A 27,101-nucleotide genomic window follows, 5' to 3' on the forward strand; every position below is an offset into this window, starting at 1 on the left:
AAAATCAAACACATATTTGTATCTGACAGTAGTTTAGTATCCTTGATCTAGCAGAACTAATTAGCTTAAAAGGATTCAGAAAAGGCTATTTAGGAGTTCTGTGTTAGAGAATGGTCACACAAAGTAAGAACTAATTAAGAAACCAAGTGCTAGACAACCAAGAATTGTACATGAGTGATATGTAAGTCACCCAAACTATCTTTTGTGAGAAGCACTTTCAATTGTTTTTAAAATAATTGGATGGCCTTTAGTTAAACAACAAAGCATTCACATTAGAAAGTAAGACAAGGTTTTCTTTTATGTGTAAGCATTGAGCCGCTCTTTAGAGCGAGTAGAATGAATATCATGAAGCTCTTGTTCCTCCTTTGATTTAATATCCTCATATTTTTGCATTCTGCAAGCATCCTTCACATAGGCCCAGTTGGCAGACAAGACCATGAGATAATGGACCTGTAAGAGAGGTAATATGGAGTTAGAAATCAACAGAGCCAGTCAGAATAGAACAATTTCAAACTTGAAAGCTGTAGGATAGAGATTAGGTTTTTGTCAGAAGGAACTAAGTGTCTTTAAGTCAAGAAGTAGTACAGCAACATGATGTGAAGTTCAAGCTTGAGTTTCTTTAGTCCTCAGATTACCCAGCTCACAGTTGTTACTCTTACTGTGACTAGTACTTGGTAGCAATGGTTATAAAAAAAAAAAAAAATTAGAAGAACTGTAAAAAAAATCAACAAATCATGCATGCTTTACTATTTCAGTGAGTTTGCAAATCTACATGGAAAAATGCCTTCTGGTTATTTCTTGCAGACTTTTCCCCATTGAATCACTATTTGTTAAAGTAGTTGCTTAAGACAGAAAAGTGCCATAGACACATCTGTAGACTTATGATTACATATCTAGTACAATTACAGAAGGATTAGTGGTTGGTTTCTTTCTTGTTAAAGTTAGCATTAACTTTCCATTTAGTCATGATTTCTTTCTTTCACCTACAACTCCAGCTATTTTGTCGAAACTGGCTGATTTGGGAAAAAATGTCAAAAATTGGAAAATACGTTCAGCCAGGCAAAATAAGACAAAATACAGCTACAAATAAACTCAAGGTCTTAAGAAGGCACACATCTGTCATCATTTAATTTAGCAATTTTTTTTCACTGTTATATTAGTTATACCTCAAGTTATTTATGTAATTCTTTAAAATGCATGGGAAACAAAAAAAAGTCATTTGTATGATTCCAAAAGACAACTTCTGTATACATCTTGAATGGAGCAGAAACAATTTTTATGTTCCATGTAGATTTTTGAATATGTAAAAATACACTTTTTAAGAAAATGAAATTGTGAGCTTTCCAAGTGTTCCATCCAAAAATAAAATAAAAAATTATCTGAAAAGGCGGAGAAAAAAACCCCACAGCCTGTGATTATTATACAATTTATTGGTGAGTATTGGAGATTGGACCTGACTCGCAGCCAACACAAATCACTGGATGAGCTATGATGATATACTGCCAAAGAGCTTGATTTACATACGTTAGCAAATGGGGAGGACGGAATGTCTATGAATACGTCTCAGGATAAAACATCAGTTAAAGGATATTGGCAATATTGTCACATGAAAAAATGTTTTTTACATGGCTTTAAATACATTTAATCTGAAAGTCAGTGAAAGGTATCTTACCAGTAGAAATGTTATGTCCTGCAAATGTTTTCCACTATAAATACTGGATGTAAAACACCCTAATTTTACCTTTGAGATGAAGCTTAGTAGCTTATAAAAATCACATGGTAAGGCTGCCAGTGACTGAGCTTAACAATCAGTAGATGTCCGGTCTTCTGAATGGTGAAAATGAGTGGTCAAACAAGTAATAAATTCTAACACACCACCAATACAAGGAATGAAGCTCCTAAGAACTGCTGCCAAAAATACTTTATTCAAAGCTCCTCCTTCAGGGGCAGTCAGGTGCTGTCTGCCTTCAGTACCTTTTGGAGTTAGTTTTCTCAGTCTGCACTGTGGCCATCTGCAGTGTGAAGTCTACCTCAGCTGCCTGGTAGAGCAACAAACTGCTCTCCTGTTCACTTCAGCTTCCCAAGTCTGAGCCTTTCAGGACATTTGCAGACTTTGAAAGCTTTCCTTTTGAAGGTGGACCTCAAATGCCCAACCTTCAATCTGCTGGATCTGCTTGCAAAAGGCTTCTCACTTTCTCTAAACTTGTCTCCCCCTCACGTCAGGATGTGCTCTGTTGGATTTGTATTCAGTCATAAAATAAAAATGTTCAGTAACAGTATTCAACTGATCTGTTCTAGGACTCTCTGGACATTTATTCCTCCACTAGCAGGCTTGCAAATACTTTCTGATGAGAGGATCTTTTAAATTTGTGTTAATCAACCACTTCAGAGGCCACAGATAATTTCCTGAAATAAAACAAATGTTCCAACTCTCCCTAAGAATTCAAGAAACTAAACTAGGATTCAATTAGTGGAAAATGGAATAGAGTAATCATAAAAACACCCTGAGATCATGCAAATTCTCCTGTCCACATTGGACTGTTGTAGACACACAAGTATCTTAGACTCATATTAAATGAATTGAACCAATTTAGTATGTTCTTTTTTTTTTTTTGGAAAGGACAATGCTGGCTTTTTCCAGAATGTTTGTTGGCAACTGCTGCTGACTAGTGCAGGCTAATGTACATTCCTTAATCTGAATAATTAAGACAAAGGAAACCATTTTGAAACTCCTCAAAGGACCAAATATTTTTGGTGTCTTTTTTGTCCTGGTGGTTTATGGCAAGCTTTTACCCAGTTAATCCCTGTTTGAGAAATACACGCTGAGTGTGAGGAGCCATAAAACAGGAAGAGGTGTTCAGAGAATCTGTCCTCTAGGAAAAAGACTGCAGGTGCTGGAGATGGCAGCATGCACTGTGTTACTCTGGGGCACTTTCTGATCATAATTTAGCACACAGGAAAAAGAAACACCTTATATCTAACTCAGTTGTTCCAAAAGCATTTACCATGAGTGCTCTCCAGATCCAATATTTCTAGATCAAATGAGAGACACTGATGTTGAATCCCCATTCTGCTGAATTAAATGCCTTAAATTTCCTCAATAGTAAAATTCTTGAGAAAAATCAAAAGAAATAGGCTGGTAATCTTTATAATTCTGTCATCTCAGACAATAATAATTTGCATCCAATGAAAACACCAGCACCGGTCCCTCAAGAGTAAGATTTCAATTACAAAATGCAATCTGAACTTTGAACAGATTGTAGATACGAGAATCCTAGAAGTGGGGCATTTCTAGGCAGTGTACTCACTTCTTCCAGACCCTTTAAAACACATCTGCCAGAAAATCTTGCAACTAAGAATATATGATAGAAATGGGACTGTGTAGGCACATTTCTTATCCTCACAAAATATTTGCTAACAGCCCAGTAAGAGACAAATTTAAACCGAATATCTTGTAGTTTCACTTGGCATTTTTCTTTTACTAAAAAAAATAGAAAAATTATTCTGAAGACACACTTGCACTGTCTGACCTTCACCCAACTCCTATTTTTTAGCTATTCCTTCCTTAAAAGTTCCAGAACCAAACATCTGGAATAACTGTTGAAAATTCTTGGAGTTCACATTCATTCACATTCACATTCACAACTTTCCCAGAAACAACTACTTTATCTATTATAATTAATATAATCTCAAATACATATCCATGTTATATAATGACATGTACATTTAACAGTCCCACCACCTTTGTTTTTTTTTGTTTAACACCAAGTTCCTAGATAACATTGTAACATGAAGGAGGTCATCTCTAAGTGGCTGTTTAATTGCATTTCACACTTCTGTGACCTGAAAAGCCTGAAGCCAGTGGGGCCCTGTCAAGGCTTGTTCAAACTGAAGCAGGGCAGCTTCCACAGTCTGCCTCAGGATGTTTCAATTACAGACATATGCAAGACAGCACAAAATTGTTCCATACCTATGATACATTCTTGCTTAGATTTCTTCATAAGAGGAAATAGTGCTTCAGCCTTTTAAAACTGTGGAATTGCATCTAGGCTAAGAAAGGGATTGGTTTTGCTTTGTTTTTCCTTTCCTTTTGGCACATGTTATTATCTCAGCAGGACAGGAGTCTAAATAACATTTTCCTAGCCTTGCATACATCTAAAATCCTGCAGAAGTGCACAATCATACTGGGGGAGAGAGACTAGACCACTTACACATTTAACTTGTTCTTGTTTCAGGAGAACTGATTGCATCTCCATCTTACAGGACATAAGACCTGTGGAAGTTCAGGCAGAAGAGTACTGCTCATATGGTGACTTTTGAGAAGGGAAACTGTGTATCTCATTATTCAGTTTTGCTGTAGTGGGTTTGGGAAAACATCACAGGCAAGATGCTTACTAACTTTACAATTAACCCTTTGGGATAGCAGAGTTTACATTAAACAACTTTATATCTTCTATATGACAACACTGACAACAATAAAACTAGTATGTATTACTTCAATTATCATTTCTATATCCATGTGTTATCCATTCAGACATAAAAAATAACAGGGATGTTCAGAATTATGCATTCAAATGAAGTATGATTCAAAAACCTGGCTATTTTTTCTGTGCCTAAGACTTGCAAAAAGCATCTACAGCATAAGTAATTCTATCAGGTTTTTTCATCTTCGCCTGAAGTCTATGAATAATGATTTTTTTTAAACAAATTATTTTACATTTTCCTTTTTTGCAAAATAAAGCTTTCCCTGACATATACTGTAAAAATATGAGCTTTTCTATACTTTGATCCTAACTCATACGTTAATTCTCTTTTCAACCCAAAAGAGCATTCTCCTTGGGAGACCGAAGAGGCAGCTAGTGAATTGTGAAAAAATTCCAACATTCATATAAAAATCTGAGAGCAAGCGAGAGATTAAACTAGTAGATATGGGAAGATTGTGACTTGTGACTAAATGGTTCTGCAAGTATTAACTTTTGTGTGCGCGTGGTTTTTGCATTAAATGACTACATTTTGTTTAAATATATCTTTAAAATATATTTTCATTAAAAGTATCCTGGTGACAGATGGCCTTAATATTTATTAACAAGTTGATTTTTTTTTTGTGAATTTCATGACAAATATTGACATTAAAAGAGTTAAAGAAATCTGCACATATTAAATAATCTTGCACTTGCGAATGCCTACAAATACAGAAGTTAGGAGAATATCAATGTCATGACTTAAAATGTCATTTAATAGAGCAGGTTTTACCAATTCAGCTATTCAGCAGTCTCACTGATGATGTACTACTATTACTGGTTGGTAATAAATACAAAATACTACTTCAGTCAGATGGACTATTCTATTTTAATCTGTTAACAAGAAATATTTTAAAAGTGCCATAAATTCATAAGTTTTCAATTTTGTAAAGGACCAGTATTTTAAACTAATTATTCTGTTAAGTAGTAGTATTAAATTGCACAAACACAGAGATCTGCTACTGTCGTGGATATATACAAAGACCAATTTTGTTAAATCATATTTGTGATTATTCTTGCAAAAGCACATATAGGGAGGGGCATTGATTCTCCGGTGACTTAAATGGCTCTGCACACTTTGTTCCTCGCTGTAGCTCATTGCTGATACCTTACCACCTCTCCTAATTTGAGCACAGGATCTAGGGAAAAAGATGTTTTCTTCTTCCTATATAGACATTTGGGACCCAAAATTTATTTTTCCTCCTCTAAATTACTTTTTCCTTGTGAAAGCAAACTTCCCTTAAAGAAAGAGAACCTGTTAATATCTGCATGTCTGACCACAAAATACTGAGTTTTCCTTCATGTCTTGTCCCCAGTCTTTGGGCTACTGTGTCAAGTGTGAAGTTTGAAGCACACTGCTCAACCTATAAATGTGGTCTGGTATGTCAGTTCTAGAAAATACCACCATCAAAGAGTGGAATGTGCTAGTCTTTATCAGGTACCCAACATATCATAATCATAGGACAAACCCAAACAATTAAAATACAAAAATAATATATATACAAAACAATTGTGAGCGTTTAATAAAACACACTTTAGCAGCATTTGCATGCTACACAATTTACTAGGACTTAAATCTTTAACTTATATTTCTGTTGAAACAGTCAGTGTTACCACGCCTGCTCTGTGCAGTCGCAGAATCCAATAAGAAGCATACTTGTGTTTGCTTCAAAAATATGTGAATAAATGTGAGCCATCAAAGTGAATTCCTACTGGATTAGTAGGATTCTTTGATATGGTACTGGGAGCTTTGAAGGGTTTTTTTTAAACTTCATTGAATATATCACATATTTAAACTACCTGGCTCAATATACCTGTTTAATTTGCTTCCACTGAAGATGTGTTTGTTTTCACTGAAAATCTTTTGGTGGCTATTCTGATTCAAAACTCTTATGTGAAACGCAGAATTGCTATCCCAACAAAGTAATATTTTATAATTACTACTGAATATACTTCAAAACAATAGCACACTAGAGAACGAATGGTCTCTTGGGTATACTTTTCTAACATTAATGTATATATAGTAATAGCATTGAGTGATAGTATGGAAATTAAGTAACTGATACTAAGTAACAACCAGAATGTATTAGCAATTCGGGTGATGATGGAAGTACAGAGTGTTGGGTAGCTTACCATAGCAATGACTGCTGCTCCAGCTCCAGCAAGTGCCACAATGAAGAGGTGGAATGTCATGTTTAGCTGCAAAGGGGAACAAAGAAAGGGAGTTTCATGGTCCTAAACTATACAGAAACTGAACAAAAAGTCAGAATAACGTAAATCAAATAATTACCTTTCTGGTGTCACCTTTCTACAAAAGTAATGATGACTAATACTTTTACCAAAATATTGACATCACCCCATGACATTGTGTTTGCTTTGCTATAATACTCATATTAGGGCATAAAGCATAATCCTATTTTAAAATATTGTATTTAAATCATAAAATATCAAGAAAACTAATTATTTAAAGATAAACAGTTCAGCACCGGTTTTGGTGTTCTTTGGTTTGTTGTTGTTGGGGTTTTTTTTCGGTTTTGTGGTGGTTTTTTTGTTTGTTTGTTTTTTTAATTATGAATCTATCTCACCAGATCTACAAACGTTTGTGGTGGTTTCTCTAGTGGCACAGGCAGCCTAAGAAAACTGCATTTCTCTTCATTAGCTGTAGCTTTCCATCCTCATGTATTGATTTATTTGCTTCCCAAATTTGCCAATAAAATTTGTTCATATTGATATACGATAAAGTTAACCACCTTCCTCACCCCACCCCAAATCAAATTATTATGTTTGGTTTTAATTTCAGTGGTCTATTTTATACAGCATCCACTGAGTGTTAACTGCACAGTAAGGGTATACCTTCACTCTAAGAAGATTTACTCAAACATAGTAAGACCCAGTGAAACATTTAGTAAAGCACTGTCTGTCTTCAGAGTGATGTTAGCTTCTTTTTTTTGTTGTTGTTTTAGATGTAATTTTGTTTGTCCTTTCTTCATCCCAGATCATTTAAAAACAAAAACAGAAACCTCAGCTGCACTGATATAAGTGGCCTTTGCCTAGAGGGAAAAACTACAAAGAAAAATGTACTAAGAGTTATTATCCTAACACACTGCAAGATTTGGTCAAATCCATTTGAAATTTTTACTTTCCTGTCACAACAGCAATCATAAGATCTTCAAACAGTGATTCTTTCTACAGACCTATTCAGTGTGCAGCAGATGCATTAGCTTTCAAAAACATCTCAGTAAAAATATACATGAGAGTAGCATTCTTAAAAAAATAAAATACAGGTGTATTTAGAAAACAAAAGGCTGTAGAAATTAAGTACTTGCTGACAGTATGTTCCACTGGGATTTTATTTCATCACCATAGCTAGAATTAGAATATTAAGAGTTAGAAAAACAAACACATCAGTTACTTCCTATTATAACATATACTATGGATTTGCAAAAGATATTATCACACTTATTCACCTCATTAGAGTCACACATCTTGATGAAACTTTCTGATGCGGTGCAAACCTTCTTTTCCTCTCCAATAGTTACAATACCTGGAGCAGAATAAACATGCACAGTATTTAGTATTCCTAATACATAGAAGCTTACTCCATATGAGCCAGAAATGCCAAGAAATTCTCATCTCCTTTGCAGAACCTTTTTTAGCAATAAAATCAGTTTTTGTTGATGATCAGGGGGCTGGAGCACCTCCTGTATCAGGACAGACTGCGAGAGTTGAGATTGTCCAGCCTGGAGAAGAAGAGGCTGCAAAGAGACCTTATAGAGGGCTTCCAGTACCTAAAGGGGGCCTCCAGGAAAGATGGGGAGGGACTCTTTGTCAGGGAGTGCAGTGATAGGAGAGGGATAGAGTTTTAAATGGAAAGAGGGTAGATTCAGATTCGATATTAGCAAGAAATTCCTTACTGTGAGGGTGGTGAGGCACTGGAACAGGCTGCCCAGAGAAGCTCGGGATGCCCCATCCCTGGCAGTGTTCAAGGCAGGTTGAACAGGGCTTTAGCAACATAGTGTAGCAGAAGACATCTCTACCCATGGGAGGAGGCTTAGAACTAGATGGTCTTTAAGGTCGCTTCCAACCCAAATCATTCTATGATTCTATGATAATTTCAGACATCACAAAACTAAAACATCATCTATTTAGTAAAAGCCCTAGTAGAAAACACACAAATAATGATTTTTCAGCCATTTTTTGAATATTTCCATTCTAGATTTTAATCAGCCCAATAATCAAAACACAAGAAAATTATTTGCAACCAGTATATAGGCTTGCCATGTTGTTCACAAACATTCTCTAACCTCATGTTGGAGAAATGTGCTATATACTTTTTTCAGACATGTTCATCTGGTACAATGCTTCTTTCACGAGTTGTAAAAAAGCATCACCCAAATGTATACTTTACTGTAATAATAGTTTCTCTATCAGCAAGAATAACTAGAATCTACTATATTGTTTCCTTCAGCTAATCTCCAGATACTAAATCAACTTCTATAACTCAGTTATCACTAAAAACAGTACTGTTCTTTCCTATTAGTAATCAGCAGTTTTTACACTGAATTTACAGGAAACCAGTACATTCACAGAATACACTTTTAATATGTTAGTATCCTATGCACATTTTAAATAGAATAAATAATTAAAAATAGGCATGAACATTAACAAAATGAAAGGTCATAGAATGAAGAATGGATATTCTTGATGAGATCTGTATAAAGAATTGCTTTTTCAACTCACCTGTCATGCTGGGGGGAAGGGGGGGGGGCGGTGTGCAGAATCAATACATGAAAAAAATATTTTTTTTCCCCTTATGAACTCAATAAGATGAAATATTTTGTTTCAGGTTGAAGTAAAATTTTTAATATGAACCGAACAGTTTAATTACCAAGCAATACAGCTTTTTTAATATCTCAAAATAGCAATTAAAAATATACTCTGAATTTATGTTAGGCCAAGGCAACAAAAGAAAAACTCAAGGAACTGCCTGACAAGAGCATGATTTCCCAAAGCTCTATTGGCTGAGAAACCATTGAGGCCAGAACATCTGGATTCCAATAAGTCTTGTGGCAAAAAGGAATTCAATTATCATCACCAACACAAGAATTCTTGGACTTTTTCATATTCCAAGCCCACTTTTGTCCAAATTTCCTGTTGTCCCAACACACACATATGTGTATATTCCAAATTTATTCTAATCTCCACAGTCTACCCTTTAGCCTTTCCAACTGCCTCTTAGAATGTTACTATTTGTGTTGTCACTTTTCACCAAAATTTTTGCAAGAAATAAATCTCATGCTGTCCCAATTCATCTCTAGGCTCTGCAGAGACAAATGATAACCTAGGATCTCACGTCTCCAAATCAGTGTCTTACCACATGATGAGAGTCATTCTCCAGATAAATGACTAACTAAGCATTTTAGACAAGTTCCAGCAATTCCGAAAGAAGAGACAAAACAGAAGCCCCGGGCCAAATTTTCAGTATTCTGGGAAGATGGACAATGTTGATTCAATTTTGTCAGAACTGGAAATGCAGTGCAATTCTAATATACTGCCTTGATTAGTAGGTAAAAGGATAGAAAGAGATACTTAACAATTATTTCAGAGACACTGAAACAGTTCATTTCAGATATATGAAAGTAAAGCAATACGATGTTTTCTTAATGAAATCTTGCTTTATATTTAGTGCTCTTCATTCACATACCATACTGGCGAAGATCCAAGCAGAGATTAGCTCCATCCACTACGGTGGCATTTCGGCAAATGGTCCACAAATTGAAGTACATATAAACGGGCAGAGAAGTGAAAGCTGTAACACCAAGCCAGGCCAACATGAAGATGTATGTCAGCATAATAAACTGCAGTAAAAGAGGGAAAAACAAAACCAGTGGTAAGTCAGACCTTAACTGGTACTCCATAGCAAAAAAGGAATCGCAGAGAAGTAACGAACATATTTCTGACTGTTTTTGTCCATTTCTGTCCTTATTCAAATTACAGTTTGGGTCTGATAGTAAATTCATGATCTAGTCAAAGTGAGTGACAGAGCAATAACATAATGTTTCTGAAGAGCGCACAGTTTTTCTTCCACAAGTGCAAGCTTACTCTACATTCCTGTCACTCTTGGGCCTATGATGGTGTAAAGCACCACATATGAAGTAGAGATAGCTGCATGTTTTGTAAAACATGCCTCTCACTCTCTCTACCACCACCACTACTCCATAGTTAAGAGATCACGTTTGGTTTTTTTTCCACTATCAATCAAGATACAGAAAATTAGAATGTAATACTATACACTTTAATTGGTTTGGGTTTTTTTGTAAAGTCTGGGTCTTAATCAAAATGAATAATTATTATGGCTGCCACAGAATCTCACTGGCAAATCCATTTTGCATTGAACCAATGAGACAATATATTTGTTATATTGTTACTGTGTTTAGACATATTTGAGGTATACGTACAAGCGAATTCATAATTCTAGGGTGCATACCTCTGATAATAAGAAATGCCTTAAATTACATACTTTGCAATGTGTTCTCCAAAGGTTACACATTTTATTTTTTTTAGCCATAAGCCTCAAGAGTACAGCAATCTGCTTGTAGGAGGCATTGAACTCTACTTGCCTTCAGGGCCGGTAGTTATGCTGGCACACCCAGCTTCTGTAAATACGTGAGCATGCTACGTTACTGCTCTGCCACTAACCTAAGACAACTGGCAGACACATTCATCAATAAAAAATTACCCTTTCAATTTATGCTGTGGAAAGGATATGAAGATGCTACATATTTAAATGTGGAAGATAAGTCAGCCTCTAAATGTTGAATCCAAATAGCCCCAAGATTTGATGGCTTCAGAAATGCTGATGAATCTAAACACATTACTGAAACAGAAAATTCTCAGCACACTAACATTTTTGTAGCTCTTTGCCACAGAAAAAAAATGCCTCTGAGAATAAGAATTAAGAGCTCTTCTTGAAAGCTGAATAAGCTGGTCCATGATCTGGATAAAATTAAACTTTAAAGAGTAAATAAGAGGAAAACGAGATATTTTCTAGTTCTTTTTTAATGTAAGATCTCTCATATCAGATGATAAAGGAAAAAAAAAGTATAAATATGGATTTTATTTATGGAAATCATATGAGGTCTCACTCAAAAGAGTTGTAAATAATAGTAAAAATTGTTAGAGTGGCGGCTTGTCCATGTGGACCTGAGCAGGAAAAGCAATACAGAAAAAAGTTTAAGTTTCAGGTGAGGTAGTTTTATAACTTTGAAGATATGGGATGGACATTCTCAAGCAATATTACAGAGACAGAGACCTTAATTTGATTTACTTTATCTCGCTTCCAAAGAATATTAAATAAAAGCCATTTTAATTCTGAGGAAGTGCATTTACATAGGGATTTAATTAATACAGTTTAAAATTCAATTCAGATTAATTTTCCTGACTGTCCCTAGGTAGATGAACCTTTCAGCACTAGTTTGAAAAGCTGGAGGATTTATATCCCTAAAAATAATTATCAGAAGTTTGCAGAAAAGTAAAGGATAAAGTGGAAGAAAGAATAGACATATTCCCTTCAGTACTTTGGGTACCTTCTTCCTAACATTTTCTTTATTTAGTACTCAGCACTTCAGCTTTACCTCCCACTTTGTAAGTTAGGAACCATTTTAACTTTTCTCTTAACATCAAACTAGTTTAAAAAAGAAATTGATGTGTCTAAGTTATGTTTAAAGATTTTTGAAAAGGTATTCATGCAGGTGACTGTATTCCTTTCTAATTTTTCCCCAAAGCACACTTACTAGAAAACCAACAGATAAAATAGGAAAAGTGATAGCAAAGTCTATAATAAATATACACCCTTCAATGTTACAGTAGACTTTTCTGTCTGTCAGTTGCTTTATGTAATAGAAGTTTTATACGCCCTATTGCAGAGAAAATAATCAACAGAAGTAAATACTGCTCTGTACAAACTACTATTTATTTTTCATTATTGCTCCTTTATCGTTTTCTTTCTTTTTTTTTTTTTTTTTTCCTCTCCATATCACAGTGTTAAAGCTAATAAGACAACATCTGGTTCAACCCCAGGCACTCATTTATAAATAATTACTTGGAAAATTACTTGGGAATGTAGATTCACTTCAAGGCTATGAATTCCAACTAAAATGCTATGTCTGATCTTAATTTATTATCAAGCTAAAGAGTCATACTCAATTTTTCTAAAGCAGGAGCAAGAAATTAGAAACAAAGCTCTCTGTGTGTTCTCAGAACAGCCTTTAAATTCTCTTTTTACTATATTCTAGAAATATTTTAAAGGTAAAACCAGCCTCCTAGTTTATATTCTATGAGACTGACAAAAACAAGCAAGTCTGAGGCCTTATTTTTGAGCCTCCTTCTAGAATTTCTGAACTAAATAATACTTAATAAATTTAGTATATCTCGGTGTTGTACATGCAGATTAATTTAATAGAGTACTTAATTGTTGATATTAGTTATATTACTGAACTGTTGTAACTGTTTGTGAGACTGGGCTGCGCACAGATTCAGGAATCTTCCCTATCTGCAATTGCCACCAAATGGAGGAAGAAGATGAGCCTTACTATGAGCATTACAATTTCTATTTAATATCTTTTTATTTTCTGATCTGTAGTAGGGATCAAACTCTCTGCAGCCTTGGTTGTTTAAGAAACTTGCTTAAAGATCTGTATTGAGATAATAAAAAGCATTGGTATAGCAAAGAGAGAAAAAACAGCTTGTTAGCTTCCAAAACAATCTGTGTTGGGCATAGAATAAGAGAAGGAGAAATCTGTCAGGTGATGGCTGCTGGGAGTCACAAGAGCTGCCTTCTTAGAAAGAATTGCGTTATTGTTTACGGAAGGGATTCTCTTTTAAAAACATGAATCTGTGTGTCTGAGTATCTCAGAAAAAGTGAATCAAATGCTGATTTCATTTCAAAATGGTATTTTAGGAAAGGAAGAACTTTATTTTTCTTCTTTCAGTGACTCAACAGAAGATCCAGTGGCCAATGATATGCCCAAATTCATGTCCTAACACCAAGAAGATGGGGGGAAAGAGAGAAAATTCCTTTGTTTCATGCAAGAATAACTAAAATGCAAAATTTCATGTTTAACCACTTGGTAGCTGTGAGTTATCCCTGAAAATTGCTATCACTAGCATCTGTGAAGCAAAACACAAAAATGTGATCTGGGCTGTAATATACCTTCTGCGATAGGGGCAGTAAAAAGCAAAAGGTTAATCTTGCACAACAAGTTATTAGCTTCTAACAATAGAAGGTATTAGCTTATAAATTCTTGTTATAATGGAATGAAATTGTTATTTAAAATTTGGTTTTTTTTAAACTACAGGCAAGGGACTGAAGTGGGGTTTTTTAGATAATTTTCTCTGTTATTACAATCTTTCCTTTTTGCTCTAGAGACCTTATAAGAAACATTTAAGGATGCTGTTCACTCCAGGAATTAAATTCAGAACTCAGTCTCCTGAGATTCAAAGGTATCATTCTCCTCTGAAGTAGCATTCTGCTGTGTGACAAGCCAGAGATTTATGAAATAGCAGTACATCATCTTAAAGAGCTACTGCAGTTGGTTCTTTAGTATGCTATGTATTGCATTGGTAGTGAAAATTACTTTATCTGATCAGTTTTCACTGTAAGAAGCCAAACACATAAACCCAAAAGAAACTGGAAGTGATGGTGAAATTAATTTATCAAATCATTAATATAAAAATTTATTAACCAATACCCAGTTCACATTGGGAAAGAATAGCTAAAATCTTCAATCTTTGTAGCAGTTAATTTCTTGTACCAAAACCATGGATAGTAAAACCCTCTTGCTGTATTTTACAACGTTTTCATTGCCAGTAATGACTTTCCTGGATCATAAATTATCAAAGTAAGAAAATCCAAAACCCTTTTGGAAAGATTTATATATATATATATATATATATATATAAAATCTGTTGCACAGATCAAGGTCAGGAAGTAGAGATTTCAGAGCATGTTGTGAAATGGCATGTATTAATTTATAGCACAACAGCTATATATTTATGGTGGTCATAGCTGTTTGAAATCCTGTTTCCATGGAAAACATTACTCAAATCCTATCTATTTTAATAAGATCAATATTTCAGCTACTGCTTTCTTTTTAAAATTTAAAGGTACTGGTTCCATGAAAAGCACATTCATTAAATTTCAAACACTGTTCTTGTTTTAGTTTTGTTATAAATCTTTTAACACCCCTGAAGAAACACTGTATGATTGCTTCAGTGACCCTAGGGACAGAGACAGTGAAATCGTATCTAAAAGGTACTGTTTCTACAGAGAGAGATTGAAATGGACACAAAGTAAATTCCAGTCATTTTATTGTATGAGGAGACTGCTGCTTATTAAAAACAAACAAACAAAAACCACATAGCAACAAATTCATAAGTGCCAGAATAAAACATAACTCCAGAAACCTCATGTTGCCAGGTAATTTTATCTTTGTTTCAAAACACTCAGGATTTAGATTTACACCTTCTCTCAATTTAATCATATAGTTATTTTATATTAACTCCCTGACATGAACTCTCAACCCAGAGAGTTGTAACACATACACCTTGCTGTGTTTATAGCTCATTTAGATTTATTATCCTATGACAGACACACAAAATTTCATTGTTTACTTTCCACTTGATGACCTAGGAGGTTCCTTCCAGACTTCTTCACAGTCTCAGAAATTCTCTTTGACAGTTTTTGCCAGAGATCAAGCCTGCATCTACAGACATCTATGTACCTCCATCCTGCCAAAAGCCTATTATGCTTCACTATGAAACCCTGCCAGTGCAGAATATCACCTGAAGATGAGCCCAGGACTAGCCTGGCTGTCTCTAACTGGAATGCTGTGAGGCATCTGACCTCCACAGTGTGGTGTGTAGTCCTGGTTCTGGGTGCAGTTTCCCAATTGCACATCAGAAAAAGGTTTTGTATGTCATTTGACAGCAACTCAGAAGCATGAACAGAAAGATCTTATCAATTTCTTACTGAATTGCTGTCTCTCTAATGTTATGATCACATTCAGTCATCTACAGATTTCATTTCAATGCCTCAGTCTTGTCCATTTTTCCTAGGAGCAATTCCTCAGAGTTAATGCTGCTGTCTCCTTACCCTGCGCATATTCTGCATAAACACATTTACATACTCTTTTAAAATTATTCATTGCAGTCACTATATGTTTTCTGAAATACTGAACTTGATCTTGCTGAAGTCATACTGACAGAGTGCATAGTTCTTTCTGCAGTTCACAAGAAGTCAGACTTAAAAGTACTACATGTGTTCCTACCTTAGACCTATTGTTATCTTGCATTCGGTTTTCTATAATGCAAGGTTCTGCATACCACCTTACGTCTATAGTCCAGATTCAGTAACCTCCTTTGATCAATAAACTATCATCATAGATAGTGTAAATATTGCATATTTTGCTCCTGTTCACAATCTGTATTCTTACACCACAGATGTTTAGATCTTTTTATTTTGGGGAGGTTCAGAATTCATCCAACAGAATTTTTCAGTTTTTGCACTTTTAAAATAGAATCTCTACATAAATACTTCAACCTCTTCTCAATGTTTTTTGCAAGAACATCTTAAATATATAGATCCCCATGTGCACATAGTACAGAGAGCAAGTGGAAAACTCACTGAGTCCCTCTGGAACAGATTTTAACATTGCAGAAGCTAAAACAGTCTTTACTGCTTAATTAAAAGTGTTAGGTTGTCTAGAACGAGCAATGCTATTCTTATTTATTTAAATTCAAATAAATCATACTGTTTTCTTAAGTGGTCAAGTGAGAAATTAAAAAAAAAAAAACTATACAGATGTCTTTAAACTCATGGACATGTCAATGCTTCATGTGTTACAGATAATTCTTTGCCACCCCAGCCAACTTCTCTTGGCATTCGTACACCCTCTTCTTACACACGGTTTGAAATCTGAATGCATTTCAGGACTGTTAAGTAACTCACAACCAAATGGTCTCCTCTAACATTCTTATTTCTGTGCTAACTAGCACCTCCTGCATCCGTGCTTCGTTCCTGAACAGAAGTAAAAGGGGAAGCAAAAATATTTCAACTTTTTTCATTTTACATATAATGCTGCTGGAAGAAAGAGACTGATGTTCTGATATTACCACCAAATGCACTATAAATCACAGGAAATACACACTTACAAAGTCTTTTCTGCTTGATCTAAAATATCACTTTCATTGCTAACAGTCACTTGTTGGTCATTTATTATTGCCTCTGCAAAACATGTTCATCCTATCTCTTTGACATATCATATTCATAAGCACATCTCCAAGAGTCTTGTTGAAACATGGGTGCATTTCATGCTGTGCTGTTACTGACATGTGGTTGATTCTTCTTGGCTTGCATTCAAGTCAACTAGTTCAAGAGGGGGAAAGAAAAAACCAAAAACAACAACAAAAACCCACAAACAAAACAACAACAAAATGCAAGCAACCAACCAAAACAAAAAAATAACCCACACCAATATTGATTCAAATTTCTCTTCATAGTGAGACAGACTTCTCAGTTTTGTCCAATTTCAATTCATCCATGTACTAAATAGAAGTTAATGTGACATTCCTTAGATTGTTAAAATCCATTACCAGAAAATCAAATCCCTGAAATTTTAAATTTTAAAGCATCCATTTTATGGAACTGTTTTGTCTGGCGTTTTATAAATATTTTTCTTCTACAAGCATTGATGGATGAAAAACTGATTTTGACAAAATTAAAAGTCTCCTTCTCTGGAGACATTCAAAACCCCCCTGAACACCTTCCTGTGTAACCTGATCTAGGTGTTCCTGCTCCAGTGGGAGGATTGGACTAGATGATCTTTCGAGGTCCCTTCCAATTCCTAATATTCTTTGATTCTGTGCGATTTTGTGAAAAGCAGTTCACACTATTATTTTCTGCTTTTTCATCTGCACATACATTTTTTCTAAAATGTCCTTTAAATGTATATTTCAAGGTTGAAATATTCAATGCATGATTTCTATTGCTTTGTACCTCTTTAGATGCCTGTAAAAAGCTGGTTTGATTTACTCTGAATGGATATACTGGTAGCAGTGGGGGAGAAGATTGACACTGCTGTATCAGAAATATGAAAAGATTCTCTAACAATATATTCATTTTTTGAAACTTTGCTTTGTAAACAAATCCACTGGCTATCAGAACATACTCAGTTTGAATAAGATGGCTTTGCATTGATGCAAGACTAGGTTTTTGATGAAGATTCTGTAATTTGTCTTTTTGGTACTTCCTTATAAACCAACTATATATTTTTTTTTAAGTTCTGAATCTTCTCTATAAGGTAGATGGTTTTGTACAATTTTGCTGCTTAAAGTTGTTAGCGTTAGTTACTTTATATATTCTTCAGGCAAGACTATCGTTCTTGTAGTCTGATAGGCTTCTGAAGTCCTACAGAGAACGCTGGTTCTTATCTGCTATTTAACAGCAGCAGAATTTCCTACTTAATTTTACAATCTTCCAGATAGGAATTAATTTTTCTAAAGATGTTTAGGCTTATATTTTCATATCCAAAGTTTTCATCCTCTTTCCTTTTTTTTTTTTCTTTTTTTTTTGGGGGGGGGTGGTGTTTCTAACACTTTGATGTACTCTGGGAATACAGCTCAGCTCTTGGTTCATTGGTGTTGTATTTAAATATGATTACAGACAAATAATCAGGTTCTAAAACTTTTTCTTTTTTTTTTAAGGAGTAGATGTCTTCATTAAATAGCTCTGCTTCGTGAGTTCTTCAGGCTGTGCTCGTGACACATAACTATTCAATTCAAAGACATAAAATCTATCTTTTTGATCATGAACCACTCTCAGCTGGGAAAAGACTGCAGTATACAGATTGTTTACATTTTTTATATTGCCAAGATTGTTTACATTCTTTACATTGCCAACACTGCAATATTTGTTCAGAAATTTTGCATGGTCTGTACTTCGGAACAAGACATTGAAGCTTAAACAAGAAAGCAGAAATAATAACATCTTTACACAGATGTGTCCCTCCACATGAATGCTTGGCTGCCAAAAATAAGAACACATGTTCCTAATGGGGCTTGAGAAGCCTATGAGAGAACCAAGGGGCAGGAACCTTCCTTTCTTGTTTGCTGTCTTGCCAAGCAGTGAAAGTCAATAACACGGCTTTTAATCAGCCAGGAGATTCTAGAAGTGTGACTTTAAATGTTAAAGCTCTTCAGCTGAAAAAAAGTATTGAAAAAAACACTCTGGTTTCCTAAGTCTAGCCAGCCTAACTTGAATGCATGAATAAAAGGATGCAAGCAGTGAGGGGATAAATCTACAAGTTTCCCTCTTTCTTCTTTGGCAAGCATTAAGAAGACAATTACAACGGTAACTACAAATTTATAAGGCATCAATAGGAAGCTGTAGTTGATATGGAGAACAAGAAGCTCTATATGCTTCGTGTGGATTTTGGGGGATAGTAACTTTAATAACTTTCCCTATTTGCCCTGTCAGTGTCTGAAACTACTTGAAGAAGTCCCTTCTTCACATTTAGGGAAACAAGAGTTTTCTTGAATGCTTCCCTTATTTTAGATTGGATTAAGAGATTCTAGACCTGTAAGTACATCTGCTGTCTTGGAGAGACTGTTCTTTACTTCTCATAAATGAAGCTGCAGTGGTATGAAGTGTTCTGCATTCCTCAGATAGAGCCGCATTCAGTTAGAAGGAAAGCCTTTCTGTCTGTCAGCTCAGCTTTTTGCCACCAGAATATCCAGATATGTTATCTGATTTTCAGAAATGAGAGCTTCATTTGTACCACTCAGAAATGTTGCATCTGTTCTGGGTGGGAAAGCCAGCTGAGCCTGCACTGAACTCTGTTCCTCATGTTACACAAAGAGTCAAATGTCAATATAATGCAGTTTTGCTGCCTCTACGATAACTGGTCTGGTAACAGCAAGATGAAATGACAAGTTCACATCCCATACAGATGTATTTACAAAGTATTTGCAAAGCTCCCATGGTTTTTCTTGCAAAATAAAATCTGGAAATATTTTGGAAAGTTAAAGTTTTAGTTTAAGCACTCAAGAAACATAGGTCAAATAGTACATAGTTATTCAGGCAGCCAAAATAATTTTCGAAGGCAGAAAAATCCCTTTCACTCATTAAAATTAAAGGTTCCTAAAAACTAAAGATACAGAAAACATATTAGTCAATGCAACTCTGTAGAGCCTTAACATGTTTCTTTGAAAAGGTAAGATACAAAGAAAAAGAAATACATTTGCTAGGGTGAAATCTTTATCTTATGTTTTCTGGTTAAATAAAAAGTCTGCTTTCTCATTTCATTGCATAAAATTTTGACGAGGAAAAGTTTTCAAGGAAGAAAAAGCCTCATTTGTGTTTCTTTTTTTTTTTTTTTGCTTTGCTTTACTGTGTAAGTAGACATTCTAAAACAAAGTGTAAATGCAGTTTTCCATGATCAAGCTAGCTGAATATAAATAAGAAGGGTATAAAATCTCAAATATACAAACAGTGTCACAGTTGACCTCAGGCCTGTCTCCCATTCTTCACTAATCATGCTGCAGCAGAATTATATATACCTGTTTATTTAATTCTCTAAAATCATGTTCAGGCATTGAAAAACAAAGGCTAAAACCACAGCCATCCCTCCTTGAATGTGACTGGCATTTTTATGCTGCTTTTATTTTAGTTTTCACAGTAAATTAATTCTGAAAACGCTGCCAATGAGACTCTTCACTGTCCCTTTCACAGACTCTTGCTCAGATCTGAGGGGGCTGACTCCTCAGCAGCACCAGCATGACTTGTATGCTAAGCCTCTGAATGCTCACACAGGTTGATTAATCAACTATACAATCACTAGAAATGGTATGTTGAGCTATTTCATTTTGGTCATGTAGAGCCAGAAAGTGAACTAATCACAGTGAAGGAGGGAAGTCAAGAAGGGCACATGAAAAATTTCTGCAGATGCTGGCTTTCAATGTTCTTAAAAGCCTGCTTTTCAAATAATATTTTGATAAGAAAGAAAAAGATGTTACTTCTCAGATTTCCAGTGAAAAATATAGCTTGCCCATACAAAGTTAAAATGAGCTCTTTCTCCTTTAAATTTTTTCTTATTGTTTTTCCTCCATTTACCTAACAGGTTTAGTTGCAGGCATAATAAATATGCTTATGCAAAATATTAATAAGAAGTAATTGGTGACATGGTGAAGCAGAAGGACTTCATTTTCAGACTTGCTAAACTGGTATTTAGAAAGACTGCCAAATTTGATGTGAAATCATAGTCACAAGTGGATTTTTACAAAGGTATTTTTGATGTGGAGCCATTTTTGTCATTTTAATTCTTCAAAACAACAAATATCCTGTGTATACATTTGTCTTAGTATTAAGGTATTGTTATAAAAACTCAACTGTTTAGTCTTTGACAGCTTAGGTTTTAATATTTACAAAATTACTGTCTCCAAATTTTATAAAGGAAGCTTTCTTGCAACATGCAGTATCTGCCAATCCTCTTCAATAGCATTATATCATTTTGGCAACTGTACATAACAAAATTTATTACAGCAAATTTGCATAGCAATAGAGCAATCCGAGCTTGACACACAAGGGTACTAGTTGGGTTTGATTTGCCTCTCCAACCATCTCTTTGTTGCTCTTAGAACTTATTTCTTCATACCATTGCATGATTTAAGGAACTGAATAAATTATAAACATATCACTGCTGGACTGAAATATTTTCTAATTCCAATTATTTTAATGTAAACTGTTATTTGTCCCTTAAGAATTTTAAATATGAGATAATAAAAATAAACCTAGTCAAAAAAGATCTCAATTTTTAATTGACAATACTTCTGTATATACTGTCTTATTCTCTAGAGCACAGAAGTAAACGCCAGAACAATAACCCAAAATAGCTCCAGACAATTGTATAAGTTTTACTGATACATCATCAGAATAAGACAAGGAATCAAACTGCAGATTTTTTTATTTTTCAAGGAAAAGATAAAACTTTCACTAACTTAAAGAATAATAAGAACAATGTGTTTAACTCAAAATGATTGATGACTTATCTTAATTGTCATAATAAATAGTATACAGCCTTAATCTTAGCTGCACAACGCGTATCAACCCAAGGTTTCTTAAAATAAAACACAAACACTAGAAATTACTTATGAGGAAAGCCAAATGCTGAATAAATTAACTTGATTAATCATTAATAATAACAGTGATATTAACCACAGAACAGCTGCTTAACTGTTCATTTTTTCTAGACACATACTACAGAATTACAGTTTATACTGCAAGGGCATCAAAGCTGTGAAAGGATGCAGCATTGGTCTGCTGCAATAATATGCAAAGGCATCTCTGGTAGCTGTGAAGAAAAAATAATGTTCTAAAAAATGTGCTACTCTCTACAGAATTTGAACTAGCTTAGTAGGTTCTCCGTGAATGTAGATTAGACATTTCTTTCCAGAAGACTAAAACAGTGTTGGTATAAGCAATTATTATTCTTTACTTAAAATGTTCCCAGTCTTTATACATTTATTTAAAGGCTTTAAAACAATTCTTAGTTAAAGTGCCAAAATCACACAATGACATTTGATAAGAAAAAAAAAAAAAAGTTGAAAAAGCAGCATTCCTGTGGAGCATGCTACATCTATGTAGGGATGGCATATTCCCCACATTCTCCAGTTTCCAGTGTGTAGATTATCTGTATTCAGTTTAACCTTAAATGTCAGAATAACCAAAATATTGGTTTTCATAGACTTTAGTGTGTCTGGAAAATATTCTCTATTGTCTATAATTGTTCCTGGTCTGTATTGCTGTTTAATAAATGTTGACATTTGTAGGAGGTTACAATGGGCAACCCTCTTCTGGCTATTTTTTTTATACAGCAGTTATTGTAAATGTAGTATAACGTTAAGTGTACCTTAACACCCAGATCTACCTGGCTGTTTTTAGCTGTTTATTTTTCATCAGAAAATATGATTTTTTTGTTACTGATAATGTTTGCAAAAATATCCAATGCCAAAGCTACCAAGCGTTCAGTTCTCTTACCTTAGATGCAGAAGAGTCAAATACCAAAACAGTTACCTACCTGATATTGAAAAGACACCTTAAAATAATTCCAGTTCAAATAGTCAGCAATTTTAGTATGAGAAACCTTTGTGTAAGTCCAGGTACAAATCAGAATTTTTTTAATCTAAGGTTTCCAGGATCATAAGTGAGTTGTCTCTCCAAACAAGAGATAATGGGCTGCTTGCCATTTAAATATAAAACAAAATCTGATTACAGGTCTCAGCTTGTCCCAAAGAGGAACAGGCAAGACTTCTAAAATAACAGTTAAAATATTAGTAAGAAAAATATTTATTGCCCAGTACAGCTGAAGGCTGACTTTGAGTCCTGTCCCAAACAGAAAAGAATAAGTTTTCCCATTCAACTAGCGGAACTAATTACTCCTTAGCAAGAGTTGCTAAGTGATTAACCTATACAGAGAACATTTCTGACATTTCTATTCTCCTTTTCTATGATTTTTAACCACTTAACTGAAGTATCAGAAAACATTAAAGTAAAAAAATCATGAGCCACTACAAATGTAGAAAATATGTTGAAATTATCATAAGTACAAAAGCTTTCTTAACTACTTACCCAGGCACTGACACATCTGCCGCAAGTGGTGATTTTGAAATCCCCATAGAGATCCTTGATGGCACCAGTTGTAAAGAATCCCTCCACCATCAGCAAAATGCCATATACAAAGAATGCAGCTGCTACACCATATATCACATACTTGAAGATGTCAATCCTGTATAGGGACAGCAAAAATTATTTATCTGCATAAATATTTAAAGCTGACTCTGAAATTTTAGGATTTTAGGGTGTGGTAAACAGACCCACGAAGCCTCAAAGTTGCTACACTGGCGTCAGCTACAGTGTTGATGCGCTATAATGACAGCTGAAGCTGAGGACAGGAGTGAATTTTGGAATAAAATAGTGTTGACATAAAAAATACTGGGCCATTTAATTTAATAAAATGTAAAAATGGACTGGTGTAGGCAAGACAGCATAATTTGTCAGAATAATTTAAAAGTCAGTTAATTTTTCTCTAAATAAAACACCAAAGAAAAAAAAATAAAAGAAAAAGAAAACAAGAATCTGACACATCTCCTGAGTTACACACCATATCCAGCAGTTAGGTTATAGAAAGTATATTTTGTTACAATCGTCAATAAATCGTTCTAAATGTACAAGTAGTTCTCAAGCTGCAATGTCATTCTGTATTATCTTCTCTTCATTATTATTTTTCCACTTATTCTCCAACAGACAAAGTATCTGACACAGAATAATAAAGTCATCAAGAGAGATCCCTAGCTTCAAACCAGAAACATGTTATTACAAAAGTAATAAGGTCAGATCATCTTGAGTTCTTCTATAATGGGGCTTGAAAAAAAAAATAAAATCATTTCACAGACCCAAAGCTCAAGAAATGGAAGGATGGCTTACAGTGTAACATGCAGAGCCCTAGAAGGCTCAATTTATTACAAAGAAGATTACCTGGGTTATCATGTGGTTGTGCTGCCCAGCACTTTCTAGAAGCTCAACAGTGGCTCAAGGATACTCTGCCTTCTACATGTTCTCTGCTGATGAGGGTTTATGAAATTATGTTTGAAAGCATCTCTCTGCTCCAAGTGTTTTGTCTAAAGTTGGAAACATTCCCCATGACCATTTTCTTGGATCAGCAGGTTTCAATGTTTCCTACTTTTGAACTTCTCTAGGAACTAGGCACAGTAAGCTCCCAGTTTATCAATATGACATGGCGGGAGTTATGCAGCTCTAAAGAAAATGGTAATATGCAGGTTTAAGATGTTCCCAAGCTCCAGTCATATTGTCCAGGTTGAGATAGCAACAGCTTGTAACAAAGTAGGACAAAAAATAAGCCAGAAACACATTAGGATCTGCAAGATTAGTTTTGACATACACCAAACAACTACCCAAAAAGATTAATGCTTGTACTGTTATGAAAAGAAATATTTAATGATAACACTTCTTTAGGATCACACTTTTCATCACCATGCCAAACACAACTCTCAATACATACTTTAAATGTACAATACAATAAAAAGCTTAAAACTCCATTGAAAGATCTTTGAATTTGGATGGTTTTCAAGAGATTCAAAGTCAGATTCAAGTTTACAGTTGATATTTCAGATGTATGACTGTGTCTATAACTTCACTGAAGTATTTTAAGCTTGAATTAGTCTCATAAAAATGCCAGTAAACTTATGACCTGATTCAGAGTGGGAGCAGTATTATAAATGAATACTTTTGGCCCCTATTCCAGTGTTTTTTCAGAAGGCGATAAATGAAGGGTTCTGGGAGTCAGACTAGATATGTTTTTCCCTTGCATTCCAATAACAAAGGTCCCTCAGCTTTATTCTATATCACTTTTTCTTTTATACTCAAGTGAAAACCAGGGTAAGTTGATATCTGAATGGAATAGATACATGAACTATTCAAAAGGGTGAAACAAATTTAACACTATAGACAATTGTTGGATGGTGTGAAGACGAAATTTGTTTTAGTACATATAATTGCTGATTACACTGTAAAAAAATCTCACTTCCCTGATTTTATAGTAAACACTGTTTTAATAGGAAAACAATACTTTGAGCCTATCTTGTCATTATTGATGAAAACAAATTTACAGGGAACAAACAGACATCAACTTTGTGACCTCCACCAGTGGCTGAAGTGTGGGAGTTCCATCAGCAGCAGCTCCCCACAGACCTCTCTGAGCTCAGTGCTGTAGAAATCAAAAGCTACCATTGCCCTAAAGGGATCAAGACATTGGGGAGGTCCAGAGACTATTTCAGGCCTTTTAAAGCATCTGTGCTGAGCCTCCCACTGAGCTGCTTGTATCAAAAAGCGTACTAAAAGATTGCTGCTTTTTCCTTAGCCTTATGTGTAATAAAGGAATAACTTTCACTTAGGCCTTCCTTTCACTAGGCAAGAATATGTGTAGCTATACACTAGCCAAATATAGAAATCAACTTCTTCCTCATACACTCTCTACAGGGAGAAGTAGTAAGATCTCTACTGATCAGACTACATGAGATGAAATATCAACTTATTGCAAGGAGAAAGGATCTTGTATAATGCAGAGTAAAAATACAAACAAAAATTGAAAACAATTATTCAACTACCTCTTAAAAGTCAGATAGAATTATATTGCAACATAACTCTATTTAGTGGGTGCTGTATTTAAAGAAAATATACAACTGCAACATTTCATACATCTACGGTTTTGAAGAGAGCGTTAGTATTAAATTATTCTGCAGCATCTAATAAATTTCACATAAGCTTTGATTTTGCAATTACATTTTAATAGATAATAAAATAAAGGCCTTGTAAAATGGAGACTGCCTTTCTTTGAAATAAAATTTGGTTCTTTGTGGATGAACTCAGAGAGATTAATTGCCATCTGTGCTTCAGCAAAGTCTCTAATGCTGCAGATGGAACATGAGATCAACCAGGGACGTAGAAGGAAATGGCAGAAAGGGTGATGAATATAAGCCAATGGATGAAAAGGATAAGGACGAAAAAGAAGTACAAGTAGGGCTTACGCTTGTGTAGGTTGGAATGGAAGGAAAGTGGTGGGTAAGGAGTAAAGGAAGAAGAGAAAAAATTATAAAGATAAACTTTGTACTCCTGACAGGACTGGAAAGATACATATTAAGTGGAGACTAAAGCAACACTAAATGAGGAGAACAAAAAGAAATCTTGAATACCTATTCACTAAATGCAGGAGTCCTATGAATATTATATAATGATATAATTAAGGTCATGAAACATTTCTATTAAAAGGCAGTCAATGAAGATTGCGAAGATAAACCTGATTTTAACAAATTTGCATTTATCATCCAGTCTTCACATATTAGCCTAGGTTGCTGGGTAGAATAAGCTGGATGATTATCTAAACATAAGTTAATTGTGAAAATCATCTTGAAATTATTAAAAGCCTTTTTTTTTTAATATAATAATCTAAACCATGTTTTGTGTACTGTCTTAATCTCGTAGATGCTCCACAGGTTCCAGGTCTGCTTTTCCTAACACTATGTTTAGAAATGTCAAAAACATAAATACCACTGTTTTCAATTTGTGATCTAAATCAAGCTGGTATTTCAATTTTTGGTTGTTTTTCTTCTACCAAGTCATTAATTATTCCATATTAAACAGACTTCCTAATTCATTAATCTGAATCTGGATTTCATCCAACAAGATTAATATTAAAATAGCTCTAGAGAAAACACTTTCTTCCTCTGATGGAAGTTATTAATGGAAGCCATCAATGCTAACATCTCAATGAACAAGTTATAGCTGAACACAGATTAGACTATCCCAGCAAAGACAAGTCAGAGGTCAGTGAAATCATTCTCAGTGAGTTAGATCAATGTTGCAGATTTCCTACTGTGTATTTTCATGGTGCTTTGCAAATTCAAGAATTAAACAATAAAATAAATCAGCAAGCAATAAGATTAATTGTTGAA

General features: G+C 34.6%; 1 protein-coding gene across 1 annotated transcript in view; it reads right to left on the bottom strand.

Moving 5' to 3' along the window:
* Positions 1-297: 297 nt before the first annotated feature.
* GPM6A (glycoprotein M6A) overlaps positions 298-27,101 on the bottom strand; it is a gene marked incomplete at both ends in the record, with an annotated part of 107,770 nt that continues 80,966 nt past the window's right edge. The window contains 5 exons of the mRNA XM_082051805.1: positions 298-450; positions 6,654-6,719; positions 7,988-8,064; positions 10,225-10,378; positions 23,203-23,359. Of these exons, the coding sequence (XP_081907931.1) occupies positions 298-450; positions 6,654-6,719; positions 7,988-8,064; positions 10,225-10,378; positions 23,203-23,359 (607 nt within the window). The remainder of the gene's footprint in view (positions 451-6,653; positions 6,720-7,987; positions 8,065-10,224; positions 10,379-23,202; positions 23,360-27,101) is intronic.

This window comes from Streptopelia decaocto (assembly GCF_964273445.1).
Source record: "Streptopelia decaocto genome assembly, chromosome: 4".
NCBI classification, from domain to species: domain Eukaryota; kingdom Metazoa; phylum Chordata; class Aves; order Columbiformes; family Columbidae; genus Streptopelia; species Streptopelia decaocto.